Genomic DNA, 12,850 nt, shown 5'->3' on the forward strand with positions numbered 1-12,850 from the left:
GCAAACACGCACACTTTCCCACCTGTTGGTCTTCCAGATGTGTATGGTTTCCTCGTCTACGTTCTCGTGTCTTAGGGCTTGCTCATCCAGGAAGTCAAAAAAGTATTTAACCGCCGGCGGGACGGTGGCGCCAGAACAGAGCACACTGCGAAAGAAATCATCCACGAACTGCTGCAGCGTTCCCTGAAAAAACACACAGACAAAAACAAGCTAATTATAGGGGTTTTTTTAGAAGATCAAGAATAAAAAGTTTCTACTAACTGACAGGTATCACTGAAATTGTCTCTAACTACCTTGGGCCCTCTAAGGGTGCGTTCACACTTGTCATGTTTGGTTCGATTAAAACGAACCCTGGTGCGATTGCTCTGTTAGTGCGGTTCATTTGAACATGTGTGAACGCTGCCATCCGAACCCTGGTGCGCACCAAACCAGCACTGAAAAGATGAGTCTCGGTCCGCTTCCAAATGAACTCTGGTGCGGTTCAAATGATATATGAACGCAACACGGACCAAAGACAGAAAGATGAGACCCTAAAAAGGACAGAATCCTCACGCATATCGGTTTTTCTCGTCATAGTCGTGAGTTTGCCCATCACAGGCAGCTGATTGTTTGTGTGTGTGACGGAGGGATTCCCGCCGCTGTTTTGACTCCTTTACACATTTTATAAGCTCTTCACGAGTTCCCAGCTGGCCAAAATACCATCACATGTAGGTTACGCCCACACAACAAGCACATTCATCTCAGCACACAGCATTGTTTTATATTTTCGGTAAGTTCAGTCTTAAAATAGGCAATACGTCATAAAATCCGACCAATCAGGTTGTGAACGTATCCCTATGCCTTTAGGTTCGGCGATAAAAAATTGCCAATCTGATCGCTAATCGGACCAGGACTAAATGTTATTGTTTTTTTGGGGTCCAGACCAAATGAACCAAACTAGTGCCAACTAGTTCACACTTTAGTGTGAACGCACCCTAAAAAGTCAAGATCTAGATTTAATGCCAAAAATCTCATAAAAAAGGTTGAACATATATATATATTTTATTTTTGATTCATTTATTCTTTTTTTTTTTTAATTATTGTATTATTATTATTATTATTTCAGGCAGATTTCAACATTTTTAAATGAAGTACTTTATGTACATTGTATATATGTATGTTTTTTTAACCCTTTAAATATTTTAAATAAGAAAAAAAAAAGAGTTTGGAGATTGCTTTTTCCTTTTCTTTTTTTGATGGTGAAGCATAAAATATTTCTAATAACTGACAGATATCACTAAAATTGTCTCTAAAAAGTACTTTTACTTTTCGGATTTAGTTAATCTTTTCTGCTTATTTTTTTATTTATTTTATTTTTAATTATTGTAATATTTAATTATTATTATTATCATCATTATTTCAGACAGATTTCAAAATTTTTTAATTTAAGTATTTTTTTTAATGTACGTTGTATATATATTTAAAATTTATATATATATATATTGTATATATATATATACATTTTGAACAAAAAAATAGTTTGAAAATTGCTTTTTTTTAATGATCAAGCATAAAATGTTTCTAATAACTGACAGAGTTCACTAAAATTTTCTCTAAAAAGTCAAAAAATCTTTATTATAATATTTAATTTAATGCCATGAACCACATAAAAAGTTTTTTTTTTTTGGATATAGTTTTTTTTTTTATTTATTTCATTTTTTAATTATTTATAATATTTTATAATAATAATAATAATTATTATTTCAGGCAGATTTCAACATTTTTAAATGAAGTACTTTATGTACATTGTATATATGTATGTTTTTTAACCCTTTAAATATTTTAAATAAGAAAAAAAAAAGAGTTTGGAGATTGCTTTTTCCTTTTCTTTTTTTGATGGTGAAGCATAAAATATTTCTAATAACTGACAGATATCACTGAAATTGTCTCTAAAAAGTAAAATAAATCTTTTAAAGTTTTGATGCCATGAACCTCAAAAAAGGTTGAAGATGTTTTTTTTTTAGTTAATCTTTTCTGCTTATTTTTTAATTTATTTTATTTTTAATTATTGTAATATTTAATTATTATTATTATCATCATTATTTCAGACAGATTTCAACATTTTTTAATTTAGGTATTTTTTTTAATGTACGTTGTATATATATTTAAAATTTATATATATATTTAAACTAAGTAATTTTTTTAATGTATTTTGTATATATGTATAACAGGGTTTTAACCCTGCAAACCTCTGGAGATATTATATATTTTGTAAATTTTGTGTTTCCATGTCATATAAATGCAAAATTAGATCCATTCAAATAATCAGTATAACTTTAAATTACGTAAAAAAAATAAAAAAAAAAAATGCTACTCTCAAAAACTAAATATCAGCAGCCCTCAATAAAAATGTATATTATATACACTTAATTATTAAAATAAAATAAAATAATATATGTAATATATATTTTTTTATTCATTAAAAATGTGTTTTTAGAAATGTCAAGGCACTTTTTAAGTAAATTATTTGAGGTTCAGGTGACAAAAATGTTTTAAAAAGATCCCACATTGCATAAAGTTACCCTATCCAAGTCCTGAAACATAACACAGATCTTTAAAGAAAAAAAACCCAGCAGAGAAACGTCTCATTTCTTCACACATCAGGCTGCTGGGTCACTGACAGCCACACATGGCTGTTTTCACGCTTTGATCGGCCTGACGGGTGAAGTTACACGCTCACTTGAATGTTTCTCATCTCCGCCGCGCTTTGTTTCTGTCGGCACTGACAGCTTTACGTGCCGCTGAATTACTTCTGTACAAGGTGAAAGACGCGTGAGGTAATTAGCCTCTCTAATCGCCCAATTTACGACGAACGGCCTCCGACACAAGGACATGCGACGAACCAATCAAACAGAATTAGGTGAGTTAAGAGAGCATGTGAGCACTCAGAATAGTTCCTGGAAGTTTATGGAGGTTATAATAATTATTTGACATGTGTCCCACATAAAATACTACTGTAGAATTGGACTCAATCACAAACTTTAAATCAAAACTGATTTAAAGAAACATTTTTTCTCGTTAATTTAAAGTAGAACGAACAGACAACAATTCCTTCAGTAACAGGAAGTGATCAGTACCTTGACGGAGAGCAGTCGGGTGAGATATATCTCTGTGATGGCTTTGGTCATGGATTTGTCCTTTATGCTGCCTCTCTTAGACTTCATCTCATCCAGCTCGTCAGCCGGTCGCACCAGGTGAAAAACTTTATCATCCTCCAGCAGGGCATTTCCTGTGAGTTTGGGTGAAGAGAGTGAGACGTGGGTGTAGAAGTGACGTACCCATCTGAGCATGTACTTCAGAGATGAGTGACAGATAGCACTCAGAGGAAGTTAGAAAATAGACTTTAACTCACTTTCTTCATGGTTATCGTGATTTTGGTCGTACGACTGTTGTGTGTGCTGAACCCTGGAGAGGACCACTGTTGCGTTATCACGTACCTAAAACACACAAAAGGAAGTGGCGTCACTTTTAGAAATAAAAATCAACACTAGTGTCTTTGCTGAAACAAAAATTAAACGCATTCGATTTGTTCAAAACCCAGTATGCATTTTAAAACATCAGATGCTTTAAAATCTTTTATTATAATTAATTTATTGTAAATTATTTAAAAAAAAATTAAATATAAATATACAATTATATGAATTCCTTACAAATGTATTATAAATATTTATGATATATTATGTATTTATATATGATGCATATATATTTAGAAAATAAATAATATAAAATATAAATATTTATAATATAAATTGTAAATATATATAATGTATATAATTGTTGTATTATTTTATATATATTTACTATTTACTTATATATAATTACTATATATATAATTTACAACAATTACAATTATTTACATAAATTACAAAAATACGTAGTAAATATAAAAAATGCTACATAGTAAATACATGGTAAATAAAATTTATAAGATATACTAATTCAGATTGCTTCAGATGTAAAAATATGATTATATTATTATTGTAAATATATATAAAATAAAACAAAATGATATATATGTATTTACAATAACTTATATATAAATATCTATATTTTATATTATTTATTTTCTAAATATATATATGCATAATATAAATATTTACAATAATTATATATATATATATATATAATTTACAACAATTACAATTATTTACATAAATTACAAAAATACATAGTAAATATAAAAATTTTTACATAGTAAATACATGGTAAATAAAATTAAAATTTTCTAAATATATATGCATAATAAAAATATTTACAATAATTTTATATATAATTTACAACAATTACAATTATTTACATAAATTACAAAAATACATAGTAAATATAAAAAATGCTACATAGTAAATACATGGTAAATAAAATTTATGAAATATATTTAAATTTATAAAATTTAAATATGATTATATCATTATTGTAAATATATATAAAATTAAATAAAATTATATTATGTATTTACAATAATTTATATATAAATATTTATATTTTATATTATTTATTTTCTAAATATATATGCATAATATATAAATACATATTATATTATGAATATAATAATACATTTGTAATAAATTTATATAATTTTATATTTATATTTTAAATGTTTAAATATGTTAATGAATAAATATATTTAGTGCTATCAAACGAAACATATAAATATATATATATATATATATATATATAAAAATTTTTATATTTTCTAAATAATATACATTTATAGTATACATTTAGAAACAAAAAACATGTCTTTGCTGCAACAAAAACAAAGCATGATGCGTGCTCTCACGTTATAATGCGCCAACGTATTGATGCGTCTCCACCTGCCCTCCTTCTGTGACGTCACGTCTAGATCTGACAGGGTCTGTCCTGTGGAGCCGGGCCGCCATTCTGTGGAAGAGAGCAGGACACACAACGATAAAGAAAGGGTCATGCTGTACCTGTATGTGAAATCATAAGTGATTAAACACACGCTCACTCCCTCACCGAGGGTGACGCTGTCTACTTTGGGTCTCTGAGAGTACGGCAGGTTTTTGTACACCTGCTCGATGATCTTCTCCTTCACCTGAGAGATTGTGTCACAATTCAGCACCTTTACCGGGGTGATGTCAGGCCCCTCCCCGTGCACCAGCACCTGCAGCGTCTGCGGGCAAAGAGCAAACTCATAATACAGAGCTTTTTGTGAACATCCTAGAAAATACTTCTCAATTAAGAAGGGACTAAATCAATTTTCCATCTTCACCATCTTCAATAACTTGAAAATAACACATACCAGCACAATGTACTCCACATCATCTCCGAGAAGGCCGGTGTCGTTCAGTGTGTATTTGGCTTTCTTAACCTGTGCGTCCACCGGCCCCTTTTCAATCTGGTGCTTTATGGCCCTGAAGAGTTTGTAGAGCGGTTCTCCAGCGGAGTCCTGAACAAACACAAGCACTGTTTTTATTCATTCCCCACAGACGACCTGTAAATCAGCTGTGGCTTTGAAGAATTTACAGTTCAAGTGTGTCAGAGACTGAAGTGCTGATTCATGCAGATGAAGAACAGAAGCTGTTTCATTAAACACCATTATCATCATCATCAGTCACACTCATGAATATCAAAGCTTTACTGAAACACTTCGTGAACAGGACAAATCCAAACCGTTCAAGTAATACAACCCATTTAATGTAATGTGAAATTAAAAGTGTAACTGAAATGTGTTATACTTCCTCCAATCAGAGTTCGAAGCCCAGAGCCTCAACCAGGAGTGAGTTTATTAAATGCTGAAACTATACCGTTTGACAAAAGTATGTTTCATCGTATATAACAGTTTTTCATTATAGTAGATGTTTCAGCACTCTCAGTTTCCAGTCAAAAGATTCCTATGGAAGCTTGTTTCTGCCACAAAATTAAAAAAAGGTTTTTTTCTAACAATTCAGACTTTTTTTCTTAGAATTGCAAGTTTATATCCCACAATTCTGACTTTTTTCTCGCAACTACAAGTTTATATCTCTCAATTCTGACTTTATAATTCGCAACTGCGAGTTTATATCTCACAACTGTGACTTTTTTCTCGCAGCTGCAAGTTTAAATCTCACAATTGTGACTCTCAACTACAAGTTCATATCTCTCAATTCTGACCTTATTGCAACTACAAGTTTAAATCTCACAATTGTGACTTTTTTCTCACAACTTTGTTTATCACAATTGTGACTTTTTCTCACAACTACAAGTTTATATCTCACAATTTGACTTTTTCTCGCAACTGCAAGTTTAAATCTCACAATTGTGACTCTCAACTACAAGTTCATATCTCTCAATTCTGACCTTATTGCAACTACAAGTTTAAATCTCACAATTGTGACTTTTTTCTCACAACTTTGTTTATCACAATTGTGACTTTTTCTCACAACTACAAGTTTATATCTCACAATTTGACTTTTTCTCGCAACTGCAAGTTTAAATCTCACAATTGTGACTCTCAACTACAAGTTCATATCTCTCAATTCTGACCTTATTGCAACTACAAGTTTAAATCTCACAATTGTGACTTTTTTCTCACAACTTTGTTTATCACAATTGTGACTTTTTCTCACAACTACAAGTTTATATCTCACAATTTGACTTTTTCTCGCAACTGCAAGTTTAAATCTCACAATTGTGACTCTCAACTACAAGTTTATATCTCTCAATTCTAACTTTTTTCCTCACAACTACAAGTTTATATCCCTCAATTTTGACTTTTTTCCTCACAACTGCGAGTTTATATCTCGAAATTCTGACATTTTTCTTGCAACTACAAGTTTATATCTCACAATTTGACTTTTTCTCGCAACTGCAAGTTTAAATCTCACAATTGTGACTCTCAACTACAAGTTTATATCTCGCAATTCGGACATTTTTCTCGCAACTACACGTTTATATCCCTCAATTTTGACTTTTTTCTCACAACTGCGAGTTTATATCTCGCAATTCTGACATTTTTCTTGCAACTACAAGTTTAAATCTCACAATTGTGACTTTTTCTCACAACTTCGTTTATCACAATTGTGACTTTTTTGTCACAACTACGAGTTTATATCTCACAATTGTGACTTTTTTGTCACAACTACAAGTTTATATCTCACAATTTGACTTTTTCTCACAACTGCAAGTTTATATCTCTCAATTCTAACTTTTTTCCTCACAACTACAAGTTTATATCCCTCAATTTTGACTTTTTTCTCACAACTGCGAGTTTATATCTCGCAATTCTGACATTTTTCTCGCAACTACAAGTTTAAATCTCACAATTGTGACTTTTTCTCACAACTTCGTTTATCACAATTGTGACTTTTTTGTCACAACTACAAGTTTATATCTCACAATTTGACTTTTTCTCACAACTACAAGTTTATATCTCTCAATTCTAACTTTTTTCCTCACAACTACACGTTTATATCCCACAATTCTGACCTTTTTGCAACTACAAGTTTATATCCCTCAATTTTGACTTTTTTCTCACAACTGCGAGATTATATCCCACAATTCTGACATTTTTCTGGGAACTACAAGTTTAGATCTCACAATTCTGCCTTTTTTTCTCGCAACTACAAGTTATCTCACAATTGTGACTTTTTTCTCGCAACTACAAGTTATCTCACAATTCTGACTTTTTTCTCGCAACTACAAGTTTATATTGCTCAATTTTGACTTTTTTTTGCGACTGCGGGTTTATATCTCGCAATTCTGACTTTTTTCTGGCAACTGCGAGATTATATATCACACAATTCTGACTTTTTTCTCGCAACTACAAGTTTATATCTCACAATTCTGACTTTTTTTTATCGCAACTACAAGTTTATATCCCTCAATTTTGACTTTTTTTCTCACAACTGCGAGTTTATATCTCACAATTCTGACTTTTTTCTGGCAACTACAAGTTTATATTTCACAATTCTGACTTTTTTCTCACAACTACAAGTTTATATCGCTCAATTTTGACTTTTTTTTGTGACTGCGGGTTTATATCTCGCAATTCTGACTTTTTTTCTGGCAAATGCGAGATTATATATCACACAATTCTGACTTTTTTTTGCATCTATGAGTTTATATCTCACTGTGACGAGCAGGGCGGGGCAAGAGCCGTAAGAACGACGCAAGGGATAATGAGCGTCAGCTGCGCGTTGCACCGGTCTCGTATCTCTCACGGAGGAGCTCTGGAAGCATAAAGGAGGAGCGACGACAGTGAAGGACGAGAGAGGACCTGTGGGCTGGCCTGGTCCTCTCTCGTCCTGAGAGATACGAGACCGGTGCAACGCACAGCTGACGCTCGTTATCACTTGCATCACCGGCCTCGCGCCGTTCCCTCGCGGCTCTCGCCCCGCCCTGCTCGTCACACCCACTGTTTTCACGCAATTGCGAGTTTATAAGAAAAAAAAGTCAGAATTGTGAGATAAAAAGTCGCAATTACCTTTTTAATTGTTTTATTCTGTGGTGGAAACAAGCTTCTATAAAATCCTGATGTAGTGTGAAATGAAATATGAGTGAATCTTTATGAATGTGCTTCCTGTTTGATATTTTACCTTTAGGTACTGATAGAGACAGATGGACATCCAGTTACTCAGCATCCTTTCCACCACCGTCTCAGACCTGCGGAGACACACACACACACACACACACACACACACACACACACACACACACACACACACACACAGAGACACACACATATTATTTTCTATTACAAAACTGACAGTTCTGGCTCTGAAATCTTGGAAGAGTCACATTTAAAGCTGTTATTTAATCTGATCTGTCAGTTAAACACTTTAATAACACAGCAGTCAGGCTAATGAACTTGATTACATGACAGAGGAATTGTATTATGATTACTATGAATAATAACCATAGTTATTTATTGAACATTGATGTGTTTTTTTTATTATGTTGCGGTTGCTGCCTCTTAATGAAAGCAATAAGCCACTTGAGGCTGTACATTACAGTGATTTTAAATGGGTTCTGCTTCAACAACACTCCTTAACTGTGGTAAGATCACTATAACGCACGTCTCGAGTGGCTTACTGCTTTAATAAACACTTGTACACTAATTTGAGTCAATAACAAACAATGATAATTAGCATTAGCACCCAACTATGACAATCAAACAAGCATGTGAACATGGTGCTGGTGAGTGTTGTGCATGTGGATGGTTTTAGTGTCTTTGGGACAGTGAGGTTTGTGTTTATTCTTGCAGAGACAGATTTTGACTAACATGACATGTTTTATGTGATATTTAGTGGCAGATAAATCTGAAATGTGAACAGTTGATTAAAAAATAGCACGAGAAAGACTATTCTGATGTATCAAGACTATAGGCTTTGTGGCCATAATGTCTGTCCACTCAATATTACATTTACTCACTAAAAAATAAATAACTGTCTCACAGTTGTGCTTGAGGATGTTTACTTGTCTTTAACTGCCTCAAACTAAAACTATAATATGTATATGTATATATATAAATGATTCAATACACCTAACTTCAAAAATAAAACTTCATATGGGAAATCTAGTGCACTTTCTAGAAACCTTATAAAGGTGAATCTCATGAAAACCTGTCAAAAACATTCTCAGGTTATATTTCACCCCAAAGTCAAAACACAAGCAATGAAATGTATTTCACATAAAGAAAATGAAGACTGTTGTTAGAACCTTTAAGATTATTTTTCATTGTAACATTTTTATGACAAAGCAACGAAACTGATTTGTTACTGATTTTATTCCTCCGATGCAAAAAAATAAAATAAATATTAATTTAAAAAAAAATCACTGTATTAAACGTAATGATAATCTAAATGAAAATGACCTTAAAATAATACAAATATAATAAATTAAAATAAAAAATTATAATAATGTCATGACTTGAAAATGTTCCTTATGAGAATAAACCAAACTGAACTTTCTTTCCTGAACTGTATTAAGTAAAACTAAGACTATTATTTTTCAATAATAATTTATTATTATATAATATAACAATAATTATAATAATATTTTTTAAATAATAATAATTTTTAGTAATTAACAAAATCATTTTAAAATATAATTATTAGATGAGAATCATAAAACTTAAATAGAAAATTGGAAATATTGCCTAGGCAACTAACTGAAATAAATATGTTCAAGTTAAAGTACTAAAATTATGAAAACTTATACTGAAATAAAAGCTAAATACATAAAGAAATAATAAAAATGACAAAAGCAACAACATAACTAAAGCAAACTAAAGTTAAAATGAAAAATTAATTCAAAATACCTAATAAAACCCATTCATCCTGACTCCCAGAAGTTGCATAAAGCCAGCCAATCAGATTGCAGACTGCGAATTTGAAAAAATTCTTGCCATTTTAGCCATTAGTATCTCGGGTCAGACGTGGTCTCACCTGCGGAGCAGCAGTTTAGGATTCTTGCTGTGAACGTAATCCTCCATGAGCCCCAGCAGAAGCGTCCTCATGATGTCTGTGTAATACTCCAGTTTACCGTGAAGCGCTACAGTCAGCAGAGACGCGAAATACACTTTGGCCCTGGCGTTAAAATCCGGACGGCCCTCCAGCGTTCTGATAAACTTCACACACACACAAGGGAGATTACAGTTTACAAACACTAATTAAATAAAATCGACTTTCCTGTATGATTAAAACTGAAGCATTCATATTTACATCTTAAACAAGCGTCTTGTTATACTCTAATGATTATTTTGTTTAATACTCTCTGGTTATGAATGACTTTTGTGTGTTGTGCATAACCATATAAACACTGGGGAGATAATTACAGGTCAGTCTAGGTTGTTTATGTGTATACATGTGTGTCATTAGATGAAAATGTTTAATTGTGTTTGGGCCATGAATATAAAAGACTTTAATGAGGAGCTGATTGAGTCCTCTGGGGCCCTTTTAGTGTCATTGGGTATAATTGAGCGATTGTCTGCGTGATGTCTATAGGGCTCCATCACTAATGCATGTATTTGTCTGAGAAACTCCCGACAATTATCGTAAAATATTAATTTACTGACCTTTCTCGCTATTAACTGCAGAGAACAGTTTAAAATGAGTAGGTGAAGAGCTGTAGATGTCTATAAATGCATCATAATTTCAGTGTGTGTGTGTTTCATACATTGATGAGGAAGGTTTTGCTGTTGAGCAGGTTGGAGAACTGGTTCAGTGCCTGGGTGACCGTAGCCCTGCGGGATTCTGGGATATCCAGTTTGCCAGTGATCATGACATCATTGGCGCCATCCTTAGAGGGCAGGAAGAAGACGCGGTCCGTGTAGGTCTTGTAGTCCAGGAACGGGATCCGGCCCTCGCTTATGTCGTTAGTGTGGTCCTCCATTTCGATCATCAGATCTGCACAGGAAACGACAGAATCAGCATCAACTTCAAACTCGACACTTCAAATCCAGGTGAACTTACACAATCAGTTCTGAACTAAGAATTAAAGATCCTAGATGTGCAGATTGTTTTAATTTGTACGTGTCAAAATCACAATACAATCTGAAATTCCTCATTTTGGCCAAAATCTGAGACAACATTGCAAATACTATTGATGGATGGATCAATAAATAAATAAATAAATAAATAAATAAATAAATAGGTGGAAGGATAGATTAATTAATAGATTAATTGACAAATATATAGATGGATGGATAAATAGTTAATAAACATTATATATATATATATATATATATATATATATATATATATATATATATATATATATGAAAAAATATAAAAATAAATAAATAGGTGGATGGGCAGAAAAACAATCGATAAAAATAAATAAATAAATAAAAATAAATAAATAGATGGAAGGATAGATAAACAGTTGATAGATAAATAAAATAAATTAAAACAAATAAATACATAAATAAACAGTTGATATATTAAATAAATAAATAAATAAATAAATAACTGGCCAGATAAATGATTGACAAATAAAAGAATAGGTGAATGGATAGATAAACAATGGATTAATTGATAAATAAATAAATAAATGAATAAATAAATAAATAAATAGATAAACAGTTGATAGACAAATAAAATAAATAAATAGTTAATAGATAAAATAAATAAATAAATAAATAAATAAATGGCCAGATATATGATTGAGAAATAAATAAATAAAAAAATTAGGTTGATGGATAGATAAAGAATGGATTAATTAAAATAAGTCAATAAAATAAGTAAATAAATAAATAAAAAGAAATAAAAAGAAAAAAAGATTAATAGGATAAATAAATAGGTGGACTGATAGATAAACAATTTAATAAATAAATAAATAAATAGGTGGATGAATAAATAATTGATTAATTGATAAATAAATAGCTGGAAGGGTTGATAAACAATGAATTATTTGATGAATAAATAAATCAGCTACTCTCTAAATAGCATACATAGTGTCATCCAACAGCGAACTAGTTAATTAGTCGGGTCAGCTAGCTTTAGATTTTCTTATTATTAATTTTTGATATTTTTAGCATCCGTGTTTAATTAACATGCTGACAGCGTGATTTAGCCATTAGACAGTTTGCAATTCAAAGAAGTTACTGAAGCCACACACATGGTGTGATATCTTCAATGAATAGTTGACTAATATAAGTCAGACATGTAATATTTCTGTTGCTGTTTTCTATCTGTTGCCATGCTAAAAACACCCCTGTTGCCATGGTAACGGGATTATACATGCATGTGTGACCTGTGAACTCCTTTTTGCAGCGGTCACGGACACTCTCTTCCAGATTCTCTAGCTGATGCTTCACTTTCTCGTACTCTCGCTCTGCCTGCTGGCTCTTCCTCCTACACAGAGATGA

At 31.7% G+C, this 12,850-nt stretch overlaps 1 protein-coding gene across 6 annotated transcripts in view; it reads right to left on the minus strand.

The window, feature by feature from the left end:
- Window positions 1-12,850, minus strand: part of plxnb2b (plexin b2b) — a 219,685-nt gene that overhangs the window by 12,972 nt on the left and 193,863 nt on the right. For all 6 annotated transcript variants that reach the window (XM_048158974.1, XM_048158977.1, XM_048158979.1 and 3 more), the window contains 10 exons: window positions 12,736-12,836; window positions 11,158-11,387; window positions 10,428-10,609; window positions 8,577-8,643; window positions 5,303-5,449; window positions 5,017-5,173; window positions 4,820-4,920; window positions 3,392-3,476; window positions 3,117-3,268; window positions 23-183 (listed from right to left, as the gene is read on the minus strand). In XM_048158974.1, coding sequence (XP_048014931.1) covers window positions 23-183; window positions 3,117-3,268; window positions 3,392-3,476; window positions 4,820-4,920; window positions 5,017-5,173; window positions 5,303-5,449; window positions 8,577-8,643; window positions 10,428-10,609; window positions 11,158-11,387; window positions 12,736-12,836 — 1,383 coding nt within the window. The remainder of the gene's footprint in view (window positions 1-22; window positions 184-3,116; window positions 3,269-3,391; window positions 3,477-4,819; window positions 4,921-5,016; window positions 5,174-5,302; window positions 5,450-8,576; window positions 8,644-10,427; window positions 10,610-11,157; window positions 11,388-12,735; window positions 12,837-12,850) is intronic.

This window comes from Megalobrama amblycephala, linkage group LG15, assembly GCF_018812025.1.
Source record: "Megalobrama amblycephala isolate DHTTF-2021 linkage group LG15, ASM1881202v1, whole genome shotgun sequence".
Taxonomy (NCBI): Eukaryota; Metazoa; Chordata; class Actinopteri; order Cypriniformes; family Xenocyprididae; genus Megalobrama; species Megalobrama amblycephala.